This window comes from Penicillium robsamsonii, assembly GCF_028829455.1.
Source record: "Penicillium robsamsonii strain IBT 29466 chromosome Unknown utg000001l_segment0_segment0, whole genome shotgun sequence".
Classification (NCBI taxonomy): domain Eukaryota; kingdom Fungi; phylum Ascomycota; class Eurotiomycetes; order Eurotiales; family Aspergillaceae; genus Penicillium; species Penicillium robsamsonii.
Genome location: NW_026643219.1, coordinates 1,791,970 through 1,810,391, shown reverse-complemented (window position 1 = coordinate 1,810,391; position 18,422 = coordinate 1,791,970). Strand labels below are relative to the sequence as shown.

At 47.0% G+C, this 18,422-nt stretch overlaps 6 protein-coding genes across 6 annotated transcripts; 2 read left to right on the top strand and 4 right to left on the bottom strand.

Annotated features, from left to right (window-relative positions):
- Positions 1 to 1,174: 1,174 nt before the first annotated feature.
- Positions 1,175 to 3,062, bottom strand: N7447_000720 (uncharacterized protein; the record flags this gene model as incomplete). The annotated part of the gene is made up of 2 exons (XM_057224996.1): positions 1,175 to 1,496; positions 1,564 to 3,062. The coding sequence occupies 2 exons, from the start codon at positions 3,060 to 3,062 to the stop codon at positions 1,175 to 1,177; spliced, it is 1,821 nt and encodes a 606-aa protein (XP_057089012.1).
- A 417-nt stretch (positions 3,063 to 3,479) lies between these two features.
- On the bottom strand, positions 3,480 to 5,549 carry N7447_000719 (transient receptor potential ion channel family protein; the record flags this gene model as incomplete). The annotated part of the gene is made up of 2 exons (XM_057224995.1): positions 3,480 to 5,095; positions 5,171 to 5,549. The coding sequence occupies 2 exons, from the start codon at positions 5,547 to 5,549 to the stop codon at positions 3,480 to 3,482; spliced, it is 1,995 nt and encodes a 664-aa protein (XP_057089011.1).
- Positions 5,550 to 5,620: 71 nt separating this feature from the next.
- Positions 5,621 to 5,872, top strand: N7447_000718 (uncharacterized protein; the record flags this gene model as incomplete). The annotated part of the gene is made up of 1 exon (XM_057224994.1): positions 5,621 to 5,872. The coding sequence occupies one exon, from the start codon at positions 5,621 to 5,623 to the stop codon at positions 5,870 to 5,872; it is 252 nt and encodes an 83-aa protein (XP_057089010.1).
- Positions 5,873 to 7,730: 1,858 nt separating this feature from the next.
- Positions 7,731 to 9,559, bottom strand: N7447_000717 (sugar porter family MFS transporter; the record flags this gene model as incomplete). Its single annotated transcript, XM_057224993.1, has 4 exons — positions 7,731 to 8,108; positions 8,168 to 8,473; positions 8,540 to 8,944; positions 9,023 to 9,559. The coding sequence occupies 4 exons, from the start codon at positions 9,557 to 9,559 to the stop codon at positions 7,731 to 7,733; spliced, it is 1,626 nt and encodes a 541-aa protein (XP_057089009.1).
- A 2,913-nt stretch (positions 9,560 to 12,472) lies between these two features.
- N7447_000716 (autophagy protein 5) lies at positions 12,473 to 13,551 on the top strand (the record flags this gene model as incomplete). Its single annotated transcript, XM_057224992.1, has 3 exons — positions 12,473 to 12,592; positions 12,643 to 13,072; positions 13,148 to 13,551. 3 exons carry the CDS (start codon positions 12,473 to 12,475, stop codon positions 13,549 to 13,551), a joined length of 954 nt encoding a protein of 317 aa, XP_057089008.1.
- Positions 13,552 to 13,848: 297 nt separating this feature from the next.
- On the bottom strand, positions 13,849 to 17,702 carry N7447_000715 (NACHT and Ankyrin domain protein; the record flags this gene model as incomplete). Its single annotated transcript, XM_057224991.1, has 6 exons — positions 13,849 to 16,159; positions 16,224 to 16,784; positions 16,836 to 16,860; positions 16,926 to 17,120; positions 17,191 to 17,255; positions 17,311 to 17,702. The coding sequence occupies 6 exons, from the start codon at positions 17,700 to 17,702 to the stop codon at positions 13,849 to 13,851; spliced, it is 3,549 nt and encodes a 1,182-aa protein (XP_057089007.1).
- Positions 17,703 to 18,422: the final 720 nt, after the last annotated feature.

Genomic DNA, 18,422 nt, shown 5'->3' with positions numbered 1-18,422 from the left:
CCGCGTGAATTTGCTCATTCCCTTAAGAAATGTTCGAGGTCTCCTGTTAGGATATGCAAGGGCATGTCTGGAATTTCAGCAACCTTATCCCCATACGCTATGGTGTCGATCACTTGGCCTGCTAAATCCGAGCCCCTAAGGCCGATCATTCATCTCAGGTGAGCTGACCTGGTGCATGCGATGGCGTTTTCGTGATATGCTTCCAACGCTGCGACGATCTCAGCTGCGGAGAACTTGATGTCAAAAACCTATTCTTACTTTATCCTGAAACGTAGCCCCTGAAGCTTACACAGGCTCAATAGGATGGTTATTGTCTTCTTGATGTTACCTATCATAAAATTAAAATAGTAGCTTGTCCAAAAACGAATTCTTCAAGGGGGAAATCGACAAGGGCGTGACAGAAGAGGAAATGATCATCCAATACAGATTCCTTTTTGGGAGATATGGCGCACCTTGCCAATCACCGAAGGGACACCTCTGTCTGAAACGCAACTCAATAGTTCAACTTCATCTACGGTGGGCTCACGGAGTATAGGTGCCGAAAGTGTAGCTGCAGCTGCAGCTGTAGCTTGTTACCATCGCAACACATGCTCCTAACATAGCTATGTCACAAGATTGAAACAGCAAGTTGAGTCCGAAACAAATGAGAGAAATTGGGTCGAAAAGTAACGTTTTGTGCATGCGTGTGAACGTGGCCTATGCAGCCAGCATGTTTTCTCCAACGGCTGTACCTTTGCCGCTAAGCACCTTACCGAACTGCAGCCCCCAGTCCCATCCGAGCTAGCTGCAATGAACAGACCCTTATCGGAACCGGACGGTACTTGCATCCGTCTTCGTCGAGTCTATTCTAGGCCTTAGGCTGTCTTGGGATGACATCGGGTGTATAAACGAGGATCGTAATCTACTCAGCCTTGGCGAACACATTTTGATATTAGGCTGGCAGGTTGGTTGCATGAATCAAGGGATAACAGCACAGCCCCATCCCTCGAGCACATTTAGACTCATCATGCAAACGGTAGGACCGTGAAAATGATTCTGATACTGGTTCGTTCTTTTCCTTGCTTTTGTTTTAGAGGCTAGGGTAAAGGGAAATCAAGGTGACAATCTAATCCTCACATTGCTCAACCAAACAAACATGTATCACGTCACACATTTTGAACATATGCAGTGTAAACTAAATGTGAGGAATCGATGCTAACCAATTCACTGTGACATAAGAACTAGCAGGCAACGCTCGGAGGGATATAAACATAAGAATGATAATTCCCCAGCGTGCAGTTGCATAACAGCAAAACCATATCAGTACGAAAAGAAGGTCAGGTGCTTTTGACCAGCTAATACTTGATACACGCTTCTCCTTGTCACCTAATGTCCGCCGGAACCGATAGAATAACCAAAGGAATTTGAAGTACAGAGGGCAGGTGATCAAGAGTGAACATAGCGAGAGCACTCGCCATACTATCTGCTCCTCCTTTGTTGGGAACGTGGAGTTCCACCTACATGTTTCGATTATCAGCTTTATCCAGCATTGAGAAGAATATCAAAGGATATGATAATACATACGCAGCAACATGTATTCCACAGAAGACCAACGCAGCAAACATGTAGAAATGAGCGATGTTGGTCCATTCCATGATCGTCATTCTTTCGTCGTCTTCTGGCGAGTATCCCACATGTTGGGACTCGGATGCTGGCTCAGTTTCCTGATGGGTTTCCACGTCTTGGTGGTCGTTTTTGCTGGCTTCAGAGGACCCCATAAATGGTTCTTTTCCTTGCGAAGTTTCTGTTACGGTCAATCTTCCGTCAACCTTTGGCTCGTTTCTTGGCTGTTGGGACCCTGATGCTGCTGTAATATCCTGGGGGATTTCTTCATCTTGATGGTCACCATTGATGATAACTGGCTCTAATTCTGGCCCCTGGCAGGCTTCTTCGTTTATATAGCCACCTTTGCTGGTTTGACATGCTTTTCTAGTCTCCTGCGGATTTTCCTCATCTTGGTGGTCACCATCGCTGTCATCAGAATGGCTGGCTGGTGGTTTTCGAACCTGCCAATTTTTCATTATCACTGCCCAATTTTCTTTGAACTCTTGATAGTACCCCTTCCATAACCAAGGTGTGAAAATCAATAATAACACAATGAGTGGGATATAGAGACCTGCGACAATGATTTGCCATACCGGAGAGCCAACGTCTCTAGCAAAAGCATCCGAGTGGACCCAGTTCTCAACTTCTCCGTCTAGGATATCTCTAACTTGAGGCGACATACTCTCGGAATTGCGATCGTATGGCAGATAAATCGTGATTGGCGTTACCATATCTTTTGGTTTATTCCACCAAGTTATGTATGTAGCGAAGGCACAAGCGACATAAGCCACTGTAGCAATTTCGAGAGCTGTACTTGGCAAGCCTGATGCTCTTCTGGCAATGACATTGCAAGTTACCCAGAAGGCTTGGAGCAGAGTAAATCCTTTCGCAAAGGAGTCAGCTTTGGCGCGATCTTGGATGTCTCTAGAGCTCAAATGAGATGACTTGATAACGCGTGTTTTGATCAGGGCAACAATATTGCCACAATGTACTGGATATGTCCAGTCATCCTTGGTCTGCAGAAGCACACCATGCATACTGAGGCAAAACCCCTGCATAGTGCCCCAGCGACAGTCAGACATTTCTGCCTTTCGTGTTTTTGAAGCCTCTGGCAGTGAGGGATCTGGATCGCCTCGGTCGCTGTTTACTGTGCGGAAAGCAGTATTGCAGCGTGCTGCTGTTGATCTTGCCTGCCATAATTCTTCGGCTGCAATTCCTGCCATTAACTCTGGAGCAAGTATCGCGCCTATCCACGCCGCTGCCTTTACCCAAAAATATACTGTCTGTGTCTCATCACGTTTTGGAACAGAAATATGCAGGGCTGTCCATGTGCAGGCAAGAATTGTTGAAACACAAGTCCAGAAAATGTCCCAACTTGAGCGGCTATTGTCATCAAATTGCCAGCCTTCCAGGGTTGTCGAATTGGACTGGGCGAGTGATTGGTTGACAAAGCCAAGTAAAAGTAGAAACGGAAACATGATGGCTTAATTTGGCGATGAAAGAGGAAGAAGACCCAAGAATAGGAGGAAAACAGAAAGTGGTCTAGCTCGACAACTCAGCCACACGATGTGGATAGTACACGAGAGGCGCGATACTTTCTACGGAGTACGCCTGACCTGACTCCCATGTCTTCCAAATGCAGTGGTAACATCAGATAATGAAATATTTAAGTGGTAAGGGTATTCATGTCTCAAAACAACTACAGTAAGGAACTTTTAAGAACAATAGTATTCGGCCCGATGCCAAACTTCAAAATTTTGAATATGTACAATACAATAGCCACCCGAAGCACCCATGCACCGAACGCAGTAGTTAGATCTCGCTTTAAAACCTTTGAAAATGCGAACACAAAAGGAGGGAGAAAAAAGAAAAGAAAAAAAAAAGAATTGGATCGACTATCGTCGCATATGGTCATAACTGGTGGGGAAGAGCGGCAGCGAAGGGTCCACAATATCATTATATGGTCTTCTGGCTGCCATTGACACATCTTCATCGCTGGGCGGAGCAGTGAGTACGCGCGCAGGTTGTGGATGGGCTTCTGCATCCTCCTCGCCCCTCGCGATCTTCTCAAGGGATGACAACTCGGTCGTCGTTCCGGTGCGAGACCAGCGGAAAGAGTCACGGTCGTCGCCAAGAGGTTTGTATTTGGTGTCGGGCTTCTTGAGGAAAATGGCATACACCATACCAACTAGAAGGTAGATCAGGAGCACAAGAGTGAATATCGCATTCAAGATGAAGAAGATCACGCCCAGGATGCCGGTCATGAGGTCGGGTTGGTCAAAAACGTCTGAGAAGACAAGCAGGAAGATCGTATTGAGGGAATTGAGTACAGTCGCGGTGATTGCAATGATATTTGCCCCCTTGCACATGAACGGCTTGATGATGGCGGTTGCGAGCATCATGGAAAGTTCCACAATAAGAAGAACGATCGACTGTGCGACCGGTGAAGGCTGAGCGAAAGCGATAACCATTCCTTTAACAATGGTGTAGACCAGAGTTGGGACAAGGAAGTAGTAGACCGGAGCACGGTAGTAGATATACAGGAAACCCCACTGGTTCAGAGTGGCAGGGTCGGAATAGAGCGTGTACGCAGGTGTGTTGTGCTGCTGTTTCGATCGCATCGCGCGTTGGAACACCTTGAATGCGGCAAAGGCCAAGACGGCGGTCGTCACTAACCACATGGTGATGGCCAGGACGACTTCGGCGGCTGAGTCCCGACGAGTCAGTTCCCAAAGGCACAGAACACACATCTGTGGGTATCCGATGCACGCCAGCCGGAAGAATGTATTGCGGAGAATAGTTTTCCAATCTGCGGCGACGCCGAGGGCGTGATCCAATTTTGGAAGCGATGTCTGTTTCTTGGCTAGAACGATTCGGACCAGCAGGACCAGACCCACACAAGCGACGATGACTGCGGCGATAAAGTAGTAGAACAGATATCCGGTCATAAAGATGTTGGTCAATTCGATGGATTCACGAACTCCAACTCGTTCAATACCGCGAAGGATAATTTGACTTCCTTTATCTGTGGCTCTGCGGACGATCTCGGAGGAACGTTTCTGCAGGACAATAGATACAGAACCGGAGGATTTCAGCACGTTCGAGGGTGTACCCCCGGTGGCGCGTTGGAACCAGGTCGCCACTGTTTGCAGAGCATCCGACCGCACAATTCCCAAGCTCCATTGCATGTTCTGGGTCCACGATTGCACAAAAGGCGGCAATTTCACCGAAGTCATCCCGGCCATTGCCTGTGTTTGGATGAATCCGAGGAAGGCAAGCGATCGGAAAGCAAGATGGGTTGCCGTGTTTGAATGGCCGAGAAGCGATATGACCGTGGAGGTGATGAGACCAAGACCGGTTATGATGGCGAGTGTCCACGACACCCCAGCCTGGTAGACTGATTTTCCATTGCGGATACGGGTCTCCAAGCAGGTAATCTGTTTACCTCCATCTTTGTATTTGAGCTTCAGGCGAATGACTGCGTCGATGTCGGGGACGCCGTAAGAGATCGCTATGACGTAACTGTTAGTAAGAACACAATTTTTTTTTCTGGTTCAGGTACCCTGAAAAGAAGGAGGTAACGAACATGGGATTTCCGAGAGAAGGTTGTCGCCTAATGTTTCCGTGATTGTGGGAATTTGGAGTTCGATGGCTTTCATAGGACAAAATACGGTCAAATCAAGACTGCACGGATCGAACGACTTGGTGAGTGCTTTGTATCCGTATACCAAGAGGTCGACGTCAATGAGCACCTCTCCGGCCACTTCAGAATAGCCATCAAAAATGATACTGATGGACTTATTGCCTGGTGTGAAAACCGCATTGAAATTATTCACAGTCACTTCGGCACTGTCGGAACATTGTGTCAGCCCGGTGGCTTGGAGGAGATTCTCAGCTTGTACGAGATGAAGACTCTGAAGGAGGATAAGAATGAAAGCTCCGAAGCGGGAGCTATTCAATTGCATGGCGACAAATCTAAGTGTCGAAAGAGAAGATGGGAGTTTGTTTCTTTTTTTCCCTTTGATTTCCTGATATCATGCCCACTCCACAGCACGACGTAAGCGCTCGGTGGATCCAGGAGATCGTCCAGGGTCGCGCGGTGAAACACCGCTCTCAGGCAACCATTGACGAAAAAAGCGGGTTCGACTTGGCCTTTATTATGTGGATGATGTACTCCATATGCTGTACGATTGGAATCGTGATCAACGGTGTTCCCTTAACTTGGTTTTATCCCAGCCCCTCAACACTGCCCCAACCTCCCACTCTAGACGATCATGTCGATTCATGAAAATCTTTATTTCGGCTTATTCTCACTCTAGGCACAAGGAGAATACAGATGCAATCACACTTCCGCCACCGGTCAGCACGTGGTTCCAAACTATTTCCGCAAACAGCCGACCCCAGAGGTCATCTACCTAAATAGCCCTGGAATATCTCTGTACCTGGTTACGGTTGGCACATTCCATGAAAGTTTTCAGTTTTGAATTTTATACTATATAGCGTTGGTTTGGTCCTTCCGCGAGCTTCCAGATTATCGGCAGATCATTTCCCTCTTAGCCGTAAGGATCTGATTTCCTAAATCTAGCTAAATTTAGAACGGCATTGCGTTTGAGACAGCTCATGTCTCTCATTGGGCCGTGGTAAGACTGGCAGTTGTCTGACCAATAGAAATGATCTCACATCTGCAACTTAATCAAGTTCACCCCAGAGATGGAGATTGTGATCTGGACCCTATCCCAACGAAGCAGTCAAGACCACACCAAGGTATGTAAAAATGATTGGTTATGTTTTTGGTACAGATATTTGAGACTCCAGATTTCAATCAACTTGACTTTCTCCCATTGCGAACACAAAATATTTCAGCCATGTGACGCGGGGAAAGGAGACTTCCAAGGTTGACTTTGTTTCGATTCCATTGATCCTAACAAAAAAAAAAAACTTGATCAGACTTACCAGCTGACAATCCCTGCGGCGATTAACTTGGTTATGCAAGAGTTGGCCTTATGCTGGGTACAGCTTGGTGAAGTAAGACGGTTCATAAAGAAGAATGTATAGATCATTATACCCTCACGTCAGCGTGACTTGGCAACAAAGAGACATCGTACCACGAGGAGAATGCACTGGAATGCCTGAGAACCATGAATCCCATTGTAGCCGATAAATCTCATTCGTCTTCAATATGCTGATCTATACTCTGTACATCTCGTGGCATGACGTAGCCACCAGCCACATCCACGGAATCAAATGAAGGGCAATATATTTCATGACAGGGCGATCGGATTATTTATGCCAGGTGATATCACATGTAAACATGCGAATAAATCTTGCTTTGTTTCCCAACTCACTCCAATGCATATTATCCATCAGATCTTTCGCTGAGTGAACCAGGGATCACCGATCCACACCATGTCATAGTAATGGGCATCCCCAATGATCTGCGTATGTCGCGTATGCTGGACCCAAATTTTCTCTGCCAATACACCACAGCGGCGCATGGTTCGATTGCCATTGAGAAGTTGGAAACTTTTATCAAGGATGGAGAATCGCACGGGTAGGAAAGGAGGCGGTCCGACATCTGCGAGGCGAAGATGTGGGGTTATGAGATGATGCCATGTTGTAAGAATGGCGAGGTGGCTCAAAATATCACCATGGAGATTGCTTTTTGATTCGTGTTGTTAATACCCTCCCTACAGCGTGTGAGAATAATATAATCTCGTTCAACCAAGTAGCTAGGTGTTGCGGACCGCCCGATGTACGCAGATTTCTACGCTCCACGGTTAATTGATCCGATTTTTGTTTTTATAAGGATAATAGTATGTGTTCATAGAAACTAGAGTAGTAATATCTGGAGCTTTGGAGGTATTGAAGCTGACGGAGGAAAATCGCCCGGGGGGCTGGGGGCTGCGGTCGTTTTGCTGACCCGGGCTGCGATCACCCGAAGAGGGACGAATAACTTAGTCATCGTTAACTATATACTCGAGAATGAATCAGCATGCGGTATTTCTTTGTACAAATTGAAAAATAAAATAAGTAATAAAATAAGTCCATGAAAATGCATGTCAATCTATGTAGCTGTCTATATATCGTAGTTGTCTGTACAAGGTCAATAAGCAACCCTATATACCCCCCATTTTTAACTGTATCGCTCATTTTTGTGTCTCTTCGTAAGGTGCAGGTGCAACTGAACCAGTGTTCTCCTCGTGGTACGATGTCTCTTTAACCTCGAAGCGGAACTGCTCCTCCTCTTCCGCAAGGGCGGCCTTGAGCATCTTGTTTGCTCTCCAGATGGGCTTGCAATCAAACAGGCGGTCAACCTTTTCAAGAGGGATACCGCTGGTCTCAGGAATGAGGAAAAAGGCGAAAAAGAATGCCAAGAATGACAGTGCAGCGAAGAAGAAGTACACGCCGTAGTGCATCTTGTCGAACATTTGTTCGGTGAAGCGCGAGATGAGGAAGTTAAAGAGCCAGTTGCTCGCGGTCGTGGCGGCCTGAGCTAGGGAACGGAAATTGGGATCGAAGAATTCCTGATACCTTGTTAGTAAGAAAGTTCTAATTAAGAGATGGTAATAAGAAAATGACTTACGGAATTAATAACCCAAGGGGTACCATTCCAGGTAGGGGTGTAGACTGCAGTCCATAGATAGAAGAAAAATACGGCCGCAATGCCTCCACCGTCCAGAGATGTGCTGGGGTTATCTTCGGGCTTGACAACACAGATATATGCACCGATGACCCACATACAGATGGAACCAGTCACGGCACCAACAAGGAGCAGATTGCGTCTTCCGAACTGATCGACCAGGAACAACAGCCACACGAAGGTCATAACGGCCTTAATGACACCGAAGATACCGGTCATCAGGTTGACGGTGTTGGGGTCGATACCAATCTAGGACACGCAAGTTAGTATAATTAATTGATCATTAGAAATGCAACAGATGAAGCACAATCTTACCGATTTGAAAATGGTAGGCGAGTAGTAGTTGATGGCATTGATACCGGAGCCGTTCTGCCAGAAGAAGAGCATGCAACCCAGCATCAGACGGTACATAACATGCTTGTTGGTGGCGAGAGCCTGGAAGGGCTTCCAGAAACCAATACCAATGGAAGTTTTCTGATTCTCAAGAGCCTGGTCGATAGCAGCCACCTCTTCGGTGATATACATGTTGTCCGCTTCCAATTGGCGAATCCAGCAAAGATTCTCCATCGCTTCGCGGCGACGGTTCTTAAGGAATAGCCAACGAGGAGATTCCTTGATCCACAAGGCACCGATGAAAAGCAGACCGGACGGGACGAGCTGGATGGCGAATGGGATGATCCATTGCTCATGACTTTGGGGCATGTGTTGCTCGACACCATACTACCATAGCTAGGTTAGCCTTGAATGCAAAGATGGCATAGGGGGAAACAAAGACTGGAGAGAGGCAACAAGACGCACATTAATCCAAAAACCTAACATTCCACCTATCTGCCAGCCAAGCTCATACAGACCAACGAGCCGTCCTCGGATGGCAGGCGGTGCCAGTTCGGAAAGATAGATAGGGATGATATTTGAAGCTATACCGGTACCCAAGCCGGACAGCACACGACCAGCATACAGAATGCCCAGGCCTCGGGCACTGTTGGCCCCGAGTTGCAATCCAGATCCGAGAAAGAACACAGTGGCGGCAACAGCCAAACTCCATTTGCGGCCAATGAAGTGACCGAGGGCGTATGTTCCCAGGGCGCCGAAAAAGGCACCGGCGATGAAAAGCGAGACGATGTTCTCGCTAATCAGAGCTTTTTCGGGGGAAGACATCTCGTCGAGACCAAACTCCTTCATGAAGGAAGCGAGTGTGATAGTTGTACCGATGAAGGCACTGGTATAACCGATCATATTGGAACCACATGATGCAATGCCGGCGAGTGCATATACACGCCAGTTGTAAACGGACTTGGGCGTTGGCCGATCTTCAGCAAGTGTGAGAATGCCCATGGCCGAAGAGGTGACAGCTCGAGCCGTGGGAGGTAGAATGGAAGGTTAGAAGTAATTTGCTCGAAGGCAGATGGGGGAAAGAAAGAATCTTGACAGGTGCTGGAACGGGGCCCTAAGTAATACGTGCTGTCCCAATGGACTGTGGGTGTGGAATTTCCCCAATTGAGCTCCCCACAACACACGTCGCCTAAACCCCATAGACCGGGGCAATATAATATGGGGTTCAAGCGTGAGGCTATGATACAGCGATGATTACAGATGCAGAAGTCCGTGAGTGGGAACATTGGCCGGGGTAGCGTTTTCCCCGGAAGAACCTTGGAAACATTCAGCCGGCAAGTAAGCTTTGCACAGTATCCATAACGTACATATATCAAACACGGAACCTTGCTTCCTCGATGAAATCACCCAGGACGAGCCATCCTATTCCCGAGGGTTTTGTTGCGGGCAGTAGTACACTTGTGACATGTACTTTTGTTTCTACACTGGAGACGAGGTTTATGCGTTTAGCCGTTTGAGTGTGTGTCATTATTGTATGGAGACGCCGGTGAGCCTATCACCAACATATTCTTTTCCCTAGTTTGCGAGGAACTACACTGCGAATCGTAGCAGTGTAGAGAGACTGGCACAAAGTTGCCTATGAAGTTAATACGCGTTCTGTTTGCCCAATCTTTTAAAGAGCGAAAACATTTGCCTATAGGGGAGAATCCTTAACCATGTGGAGTCGGAATTTTGCCGAGTTCTCGGGAAGGCAAACGCTGTACACCGGCAAACGGAGGGGTAAAAGTCTAATTGATCCCGATTTCGGGACAACCGAGGCTAGATGTAGAATTTTCAATGTACTGTGCTTATAAAAATCCTTCAAGTTGCATAATGACTTATCCCTGTAATCCCAGATTCCCACAGTATCCCTCGGAAGTGGCCGTATACGCCCCCGGCTCGGGATAATCACTGGCCATAATGCATAGCGCTAAACGTAACTCCGGGGTTTACATGGTTTATATGGCAGAGGGCATCGGGCCCGAATTACCAACAAATAAGGATGTATGATCTGATATGCTGATCCGAAAAAGTCACACGGTTTCTATATAATTCTGAGGTTGCTAGTGATGTGTTAATAATAAGTATAGAAGGTCGTTTCGGCCCGGTTCCGGCTTGGAAGGATGCCGTAGCGTAGCCGCCCGGCCTTGGTACTCAGATGCGAGCAGCCTTTACCCATAGAGTTATACCAAATTTCAGAGTAAAGGACTTATTGGCACTAAGCCGTCCCGACCTATCAGCGATATGCCAAGTACGTTCTTAAGAAGCTATGCTCCTAAATTCACAAATTATCGCTCAATGGCTTTCCTGATGACTTTGGTAAAATATTTGATACTTGACGAATTTTGCTGTGTGCTTGTGCCCATCTTCCATGATCCAAAAGATCCACAGGGCAGTTTTCGCCGTAGAATCGACAAGGGGTACGCGGTGCGGGGGATGAAGACGTATGGTGCATGCTAATTTTGGATGATGCTTCAATAATTGGACCGTTACATACCTGAGGCCCCTTGAAATAGTACAGGAACTGATCCTTGGAATTTAATCATTGTCTTATATTAGCAATCCTACACTCCACTTCCCTCATGTTACCTGCCTTGTTGGCAGCAGCTTCCGAGGTGGGAGTCGCAAATTTCAACAGAGCATCATTCCTCTTGCCGGTTGCAAGGCCGAGCCTAGAGCTGCTCCATCCCTGTATGGCAAGTCACATGTTGCCCAGAAGTGGTACCCCGGGATAGTGTTTAGCTGTGCAGCTTCCGTGGCGGCAGTTTCCAGACTTTTCGGCTTATGATAATCTTTTTTTCAATGAAACTCTGGGCTTGGCTTGAGCTCAATATCGTAGATCACTATCAGCCTAGCGTGGAAGCAATGTGAGGCGTGTGTAGCATGGATTTACTGCTTGTATTGTTCGCTTGGCCGCTCTTTTGGCAGATTAATATATGCTTCCGTGATGATAGCACTTACTGCACTATTGATGCAGTCGCTGCATTACAGAAACATCGTGTCAGAAGCCTTCGAATTTGGGTGATACCGTGATAACAAGGCCACAAAGCTCCAAATGTCTGAGCCAACTGCAGGGCATGTTGGATGGAAAACCACTCGGCGAGGCGACTCAATTGTTCTTCTGTCCAGCTTACGAATTTTGGATGGGCGGATTCCAATATGGGAGCTCTAGCGGGGATTTCTCGACAAAATTAAGCTTGGGGCCATGTTGATCAAGCAAAATGTCTCCATGTGCCAGAGCTTGGTGACAAATGTGCACAACGCATCACAATAGCGTTTGACACGGTGTGATTGTGAAGGTTTTTTGACCCCCAAAAGGACTTTATGTATGGTCTCACAAATGAAGAGATCCTAGGTAATCCGAGAAGTTCACAAAATTACTGGACGGTCAACTAATTTAGGATGTGGGAAATTATGTGCTGGATATTAAGAGTCTGGAGGATATCCGTCCCAGCTCATAACTAGTTAAAATATGAAACCTGAGGCAGAAATATCGAATATTTTGCCTGAGGCAGAAACACGTGCCATCAACCTCTGGCACTTCGAGTCACGCTATGTCAACATAAACCGCATGTATCTCCTTGGAACGTAAACGCTTGACTGGAAATCTCCAAAGAGTACCTGGCTGTCTCTGGAATTTTGTGGATACGCCGTTTCCCGGATCATGACCACATCTAAAGCGGGGCATTTCCAAACTGCGAGTCTTATCAGTTGAAGACATGCGAATCTCAGCGCGTGTCTAGTATTTCGAAGCAAGGTGTGTGAAGATCAACTGTACTTCTCTAGGTTCTCAACAGTTATATGAGCTAACCATATTATAAAAAACCAGCAGAAAAACAAGAATTGGAAGAAAGAAACGACTCATCTCTCAGCACGATGGAGAACCGAGTGTCTCTCGGCTCTATCCAAAAGGCCGTCTGGGACGGGCGCTTGCCACTGGAGATTGTTTTAGCTTCATCAGAAAGCCGAACCTTTGATAAGACCGATCCATATCTTGTATGTCTGTCCTTCCCTTGGTATTTACAAATGCTGATCTCAGTTGCTAGATCGCATATCCGCGCATCTCATATCTTCCCTCGTTGCTACCCAAGCTTCGAGCCTTCTTCTCAAACTTTTTGATAGAGCCAAACTCCCAGTCTCATGATGGTTGGTTTGAGTTTGAGGGTGTACCTCTGAAATGGCACTACCCAGTCGGGCTGTTATTTGACCTCTATGCAGGAGCAGACCCCGCCTCGAAGACCGCCGCCAGAGGTAACGAGTCCCCTGATAGTGGGTCATCGCTCCCATGGCGTCTCATAGTGCACTTTAGTGACTGGCCGAATGACCTTGTTCGGCTTGATGCTGATGGAATGGTCATGAACGACGCCTTCATAAACAGTGTGAAGGAGGCGGATTTCCTACGAAACGGTACAGCCAAGGGCATCATGAGTCTCTCAAAAGAAGACTCATCAGGACTTTGGAATGCCGTTCAAAAAGGTGAGTTCAACATCATGTGTAGAAATTCATCTACTGTATCAATGATAAAGACCATTCTAACCCGAGGAAATACAGTCGATCTTCCTTCTTTTCAGCGCATATCAAATATCCTTCTTCCTCAGCTATCACAACCCTTCCGCAACGTTCCGATACGAATTTTCCTACCCCTCCCACTAGATGCCGAGTCTTCTTCCCTGAAAGTGGTACAATCGCCACTTCCTCCTTCAATGCCAGCATCGAGTATGCAGTCAAGTCAAATATTGAACTCGCGAAGTGGTTCCATCAGCCAGCCTCAAACGATCGGGACTGTTTTGCACACATTGCTACCAAATCTATTTCCTAGTCGGAGAACCCCTGTCCTTGCAAAGCCCGTATTACACGGTGCTGTGATACCCATGTCTGCTCCCATCGAGGAAGTTGTGAGAAGCTCCGCTTACGGAGATGGGTGGGCATATTTAGTAGTTCGAATGATGGGTTGAGTTCCACCCACAGATTACTATAGTGGCTTAAATGTTATAAAGTATACAGTTTGATACATTCCATGAAATTGCTTCTCTAACTTTTAGTCAATGCATATCAATGATCAGGGGAGTATTATAGATTTTTATTGAATACATAAGAAACATCGAGTCCATATAAACAAAAGAGCGCCACAATCGCTATATGCTAACACCGTTATCCAAATTTCAACAAAAGTCTCTAGCTCATGGGATGGGTATAGCAAGATGAAAGAGCATGGAAGGTGAAAAGAAAAAAAAAAGAAAACTTCGGAAAGCTCATGAGAATGAATAAGTGTTCTCACTGCCCACTAAAGTTACGGAATCGCCTGTGTCGGAGCAAGCGATTTCAGACCTAGTCCTAGCTATGTCTGACTCGCAGATTTCAGATCCCATATCCTCAAACACGGTCGTTGCACTGTCTCTTCCACTTCTCTGTCGTCTTGGACGTAACTTCCCATCATCGTCAAACCACAAAGATCCGAATGGGTTTTTCTTTGCTACCTCGAAAGCTGTGATTGGAGTTTCTTTTGATTCACCGCTCATGAGACTAGTGTTCTCGGTTGGGATTTTAACGGTCAAATCCGCACCAGCATCAAGCAAAATGCGGAAAATTGGCTCTCGTCCTCGTTCTGCTGCTAGATGAAGCGCCGTCTTTCCTTCGTTGGTGGTAGCGTTTATGTTTGCTCCCAGTTGAATTAGGAGTTCAATGAGAGATGGACGCGGAAGAGGTGCCATTACTGCAAGATGGAGAGGAGTCTCGGCTGATTTGGAAGTCGAGCAATCGTTAACTGAAGCACCGTGGCTGAGGAGAAGCTGGATATACTCGGCAGTTCTATCAGACGCAAGGTCAGGAGCTCCGGTCCCTGTATAAACAGTTTGGTGAAGAGGAGTCCAGCCATGACTGGATGTTGCTGCTACACTCATTCCTTCCTTCAGTACAGTCCCGAGAATATCAAGACAGTCTTGGTTAGCCGGAGGAGTGATGTGAAGAAGTGTCTCGCCTTTGGCAGTCTCGACATCAATCTTGGCATCCTTGCTAAGAAGAAAATTGAACATTGTCTTGTTTAATCCTACGGCAGCGCATTGGAGAGGGGTGTATCCCTGAGACGTCCGAGCCTCGATGTTTGCACCCCCTTCCAGCAGCTTGGAAGCGATTGAAACACTCTTAGAGTATCGAGCTTGTTCATGGAGCAATGTTTCCCCTTGTTTGTTCCAGACATTGATATCGGCCCCTCCAATGATAAGCAGGTCAAAGGCAGTCCAGTGTCCTTTCCACGCGGCATATTGCAGGGCTGTGGGTCCAGCAAGGGATCGGGCTTCAACATGGGCGCACCGTTGCAAAAGCAAAGAAATTGCTTCACAATTATCGGTGTTGGCAGCTAATTGAAGAGGGGTCAGTCCTTCATTATTACCGATGTCAATGTTGGCGCCCTTCTCAAGGAGGAATAAAATGATCCGTGGTCGCTTCCATTCCACAGCAAGGTGTAGCGCAGTGTTTCCAGTCTGGGTGTTCTGAAAGTTCAGATCTACCTTGTGTTTCACGAGCAAGGGAACCGTGGACTCATCCATTGATGTTCCCACAGCCACGTGGAGACAAGTTGCACCGCTTTGATCCGTAATTTTTGAGTCGGCACGATGAGCGAACAATAGCTTCATGCACTTTCGGTGGCCTCTTTCTGTCGCGAGGTGTAAGGCTGTCCTGCCATCGACTGAGACTGCATTCTCTTTTGCGCCGCTATCAAGCAAAAAAGCAATCATTTCATCGTTCCCTTGAATGGCAGCACAATGTAGGGGACTCAGCCCTAATGAGTTGTCCTGTGCATTTATGTTCGCCCCTTGTTCAATGAGTCGTTGTGATTTCCCAGGGATACCGAAGAAGGCAAGGACGTGAAGCCCGCTCCAGTCCGTAGGATATTTTCCTATTCCCATTTCCGAGGGTATGCCTTTGGCCTTTTCTGCCGAATAGTTGAGAGGAGGTCTTCTCCAAAGGAGTTTGTTGAGGAATGTTTTTATCAAAACTTGAATTGTCATCTCATCATCGTCGACTTGTCGTGAATGATGTCCCCAGTAGGTAGCGGCATAATCCAGGAACCCTTTCCTCGGGGGACGAGAAGGGTTACTGTTATTCCTGTAGCACTCATCCACCACATCATCATGGCTGAGGGCTGTGAGGCATACCTCTGCCATATCTTTCTGAGCATTGGGAAAGAAAACTCTAGCAGCTGACCCATCAAGGTACTCCTTCGCGGTCCCGTGGACAAAGCGGACTGTGCCCGACGTAGCCTCTACTGCCAAAAGCCCAGCGGTTTTGACAAGAAGAGAATGCTCAAAACTCATTGGATGTGAAGCTTCAATGGTGTCACTGTCACCCACAGCACTTCGGAGCTCCGCGACAGTTAATGGCCTGAGTGCATAGAGAACCCAATAGATGTAGCGGGTCGCAGCCGGGTTCAGGCTCACAACCTGCTTCATTGCCTCTCCATAGGCCTCACTTAAGTTCTCTGGTAGATAGTCCAGGGCTCTTTCAAGAACAGGGCGGTCTTTGTACTGCGATAACAAGTCGAGGTGGAGCTTGGCAAGAAGGAATCTGGGTAGCAGTAATTGTAAGTCTCAGAACACCCTGGGTATAAACGCTAACTGTCAACACTTACACTCCATGAGAACTGTCAACCACAGCGTGTATGATCTCATCTTCTAGTTTCAGGTCCGGGTTCTTCACTCCAATATGCTTTCTAAAGCCACTGTCACGTCGTGTGCGAGACAAGGTGTAAAGTCCAATATCTTCAGGTGGCGCTAGGACACTCATATATCCAGAATTTTCAACTGGTTTGATACCGGTCATGTCCCGCAAGGTGACAAGAAGTTGAGCCTGTTGAGGGAGCTTTTGCAATCGACCCAATATGCGCTCTTTGTCAGAGAACATGTCAAGTCCATCAATAACAAATAATACCTTTGAAAACCGGTTTACCTCGGCGCGGATCGCATTTTGATATGCCTTCGGGGATGCGCTGTCTTCTCTCAGAGACTCCGAGTAGTACAGAGAGGAAGTTGCGTAAGACAAACTGCGCTTGCGATATACAAGCTGTGCGAGTATGTTCTTCAAAATGTCAATGGGTGTATGTTCCTTTCCAGATCCCTCTTGACAGAAGACAAAAACAGTTGCCACATCTGGGGAGGTGAATGTTCGCTGAAGATGATCGATGATAGCCGATCTAAATAGAGTGTTAATTTCAAGAAAAATATGTGACATGATTTCCACTTACGATAGGAACGTTTTGCCAGCACCGGCTAATGACCATGGACACGTTAATACATGAAATATAAGGGTATGGGAGCTTTGACCAATAACCTACCAGGTCCTATGCAATATAGTGTCCTGCAACCACCGAGCAGCCATTGTTTGAAATGTTGGTTCTCAAAAACCCATAAGCAACTTCCTTGTTGTCGCTTGTTACATAGGTCCGCGAGTGTAATGTAGTGTTCCGAAGATAGTCGGCTTGTTAATGACAGCGCATTTTCCTCGAATTGTTGATCGATCTGGACATTGGCTGCAACGAAGCAATGATTAGATCCAAGATTCCAACTTTTGTCCTAGTTGGTATAGACAACGCGACTTACCTGTTTCAACATCCCGGTGTTTTTTCAGATCCTTCCTTATCTCATTGTCTAATAACATTCGCTCTCTTGGTGATAGGTCAGCAAAATTAAGCCCGGTGTCATCGGATTCGGAAACCTTACTCTGACTCAGGTTGCATCGACAAAAGGAACATAATCTTGTATTGTTCCAACCTTGGAATATATGTTTTTTCCAATAAGTGCTTCCTGAAGTAGAAAACGCTAACGCCCCCAGGTTGGAAATAGAGCTCAACAGACTTCATGCTCAATCCAAACCATCCGAGCAGCTCGGCGAGAGCCCTGAGGCGACCGACAGCGACGAACCCTTTTTCCTCTGTCCAACTTATTTCATCCTTGATACGATATAAAAGGTCGAGTATGTCGGTGAGCAAAGACAAAGCCCTCAATGAAGAGTCGTGCAGATCACGCCCGGTGTTCAGAAAGCGCATGGCCACCCTCGTGGATTGGGCGACCTGGGTGAGGATTTCGCGAACCGCCGATACATTATTCGCCATTATGTGGGGTTCACTAGAGGCATCGATGCGACAGTCGATGGATGTCACGATGTTGGTCACACAAGCTTGTAAAGGGGGCGGGATACAACGGCGATGGTGGAAAAGAAACCGAGATGGGAGGATAATGATTAAACATTAAATTGAGAGTTATCAGTCAGACAAGGCTAACAGGCTGAGCCGAACCCCTGTTCATGGTTGACAGGGGCGATTTTGCGTAGATCTACCCCTCCCAACCGCTTACAACGGTCTTCCACGGGCGGCTACGGAGTATCCTTATTGCCATTTTTGGTATACATAATAATACCCCGGACTATATCCAGTAGCATTGGACGGCCAATGAGAACTCTTGTCCTATGACGATAGTGAAGCGAGTTTGGGCGTAACCAACCCTCGCATACAATGAACGTTAATATGTAAGGCGCTAATAGTAAGGGGTACGTGTGCGAATATATCGAGATACATAGAGGTCAACCCAACAGGAGCTCGAAATGAGTTTAATTATCTTCCAAAACCGGACAAACAAAAGTGGACTCATGCAGTGTGATAGCGAGTTGCAGTCAGGCGAGGGACATGAGCCTGTACCTCCACCATTCCTCGCGAGTGTGTAAGCGCCTTCGGCTGAATGGTGTGTTGGAGGACAACCAATCACAGCCTGGATCACTCAAAGTTCCCAAAAGCATGTGGCCTTGATGTGCGTGACAGAAGTTGAAACATAAACCA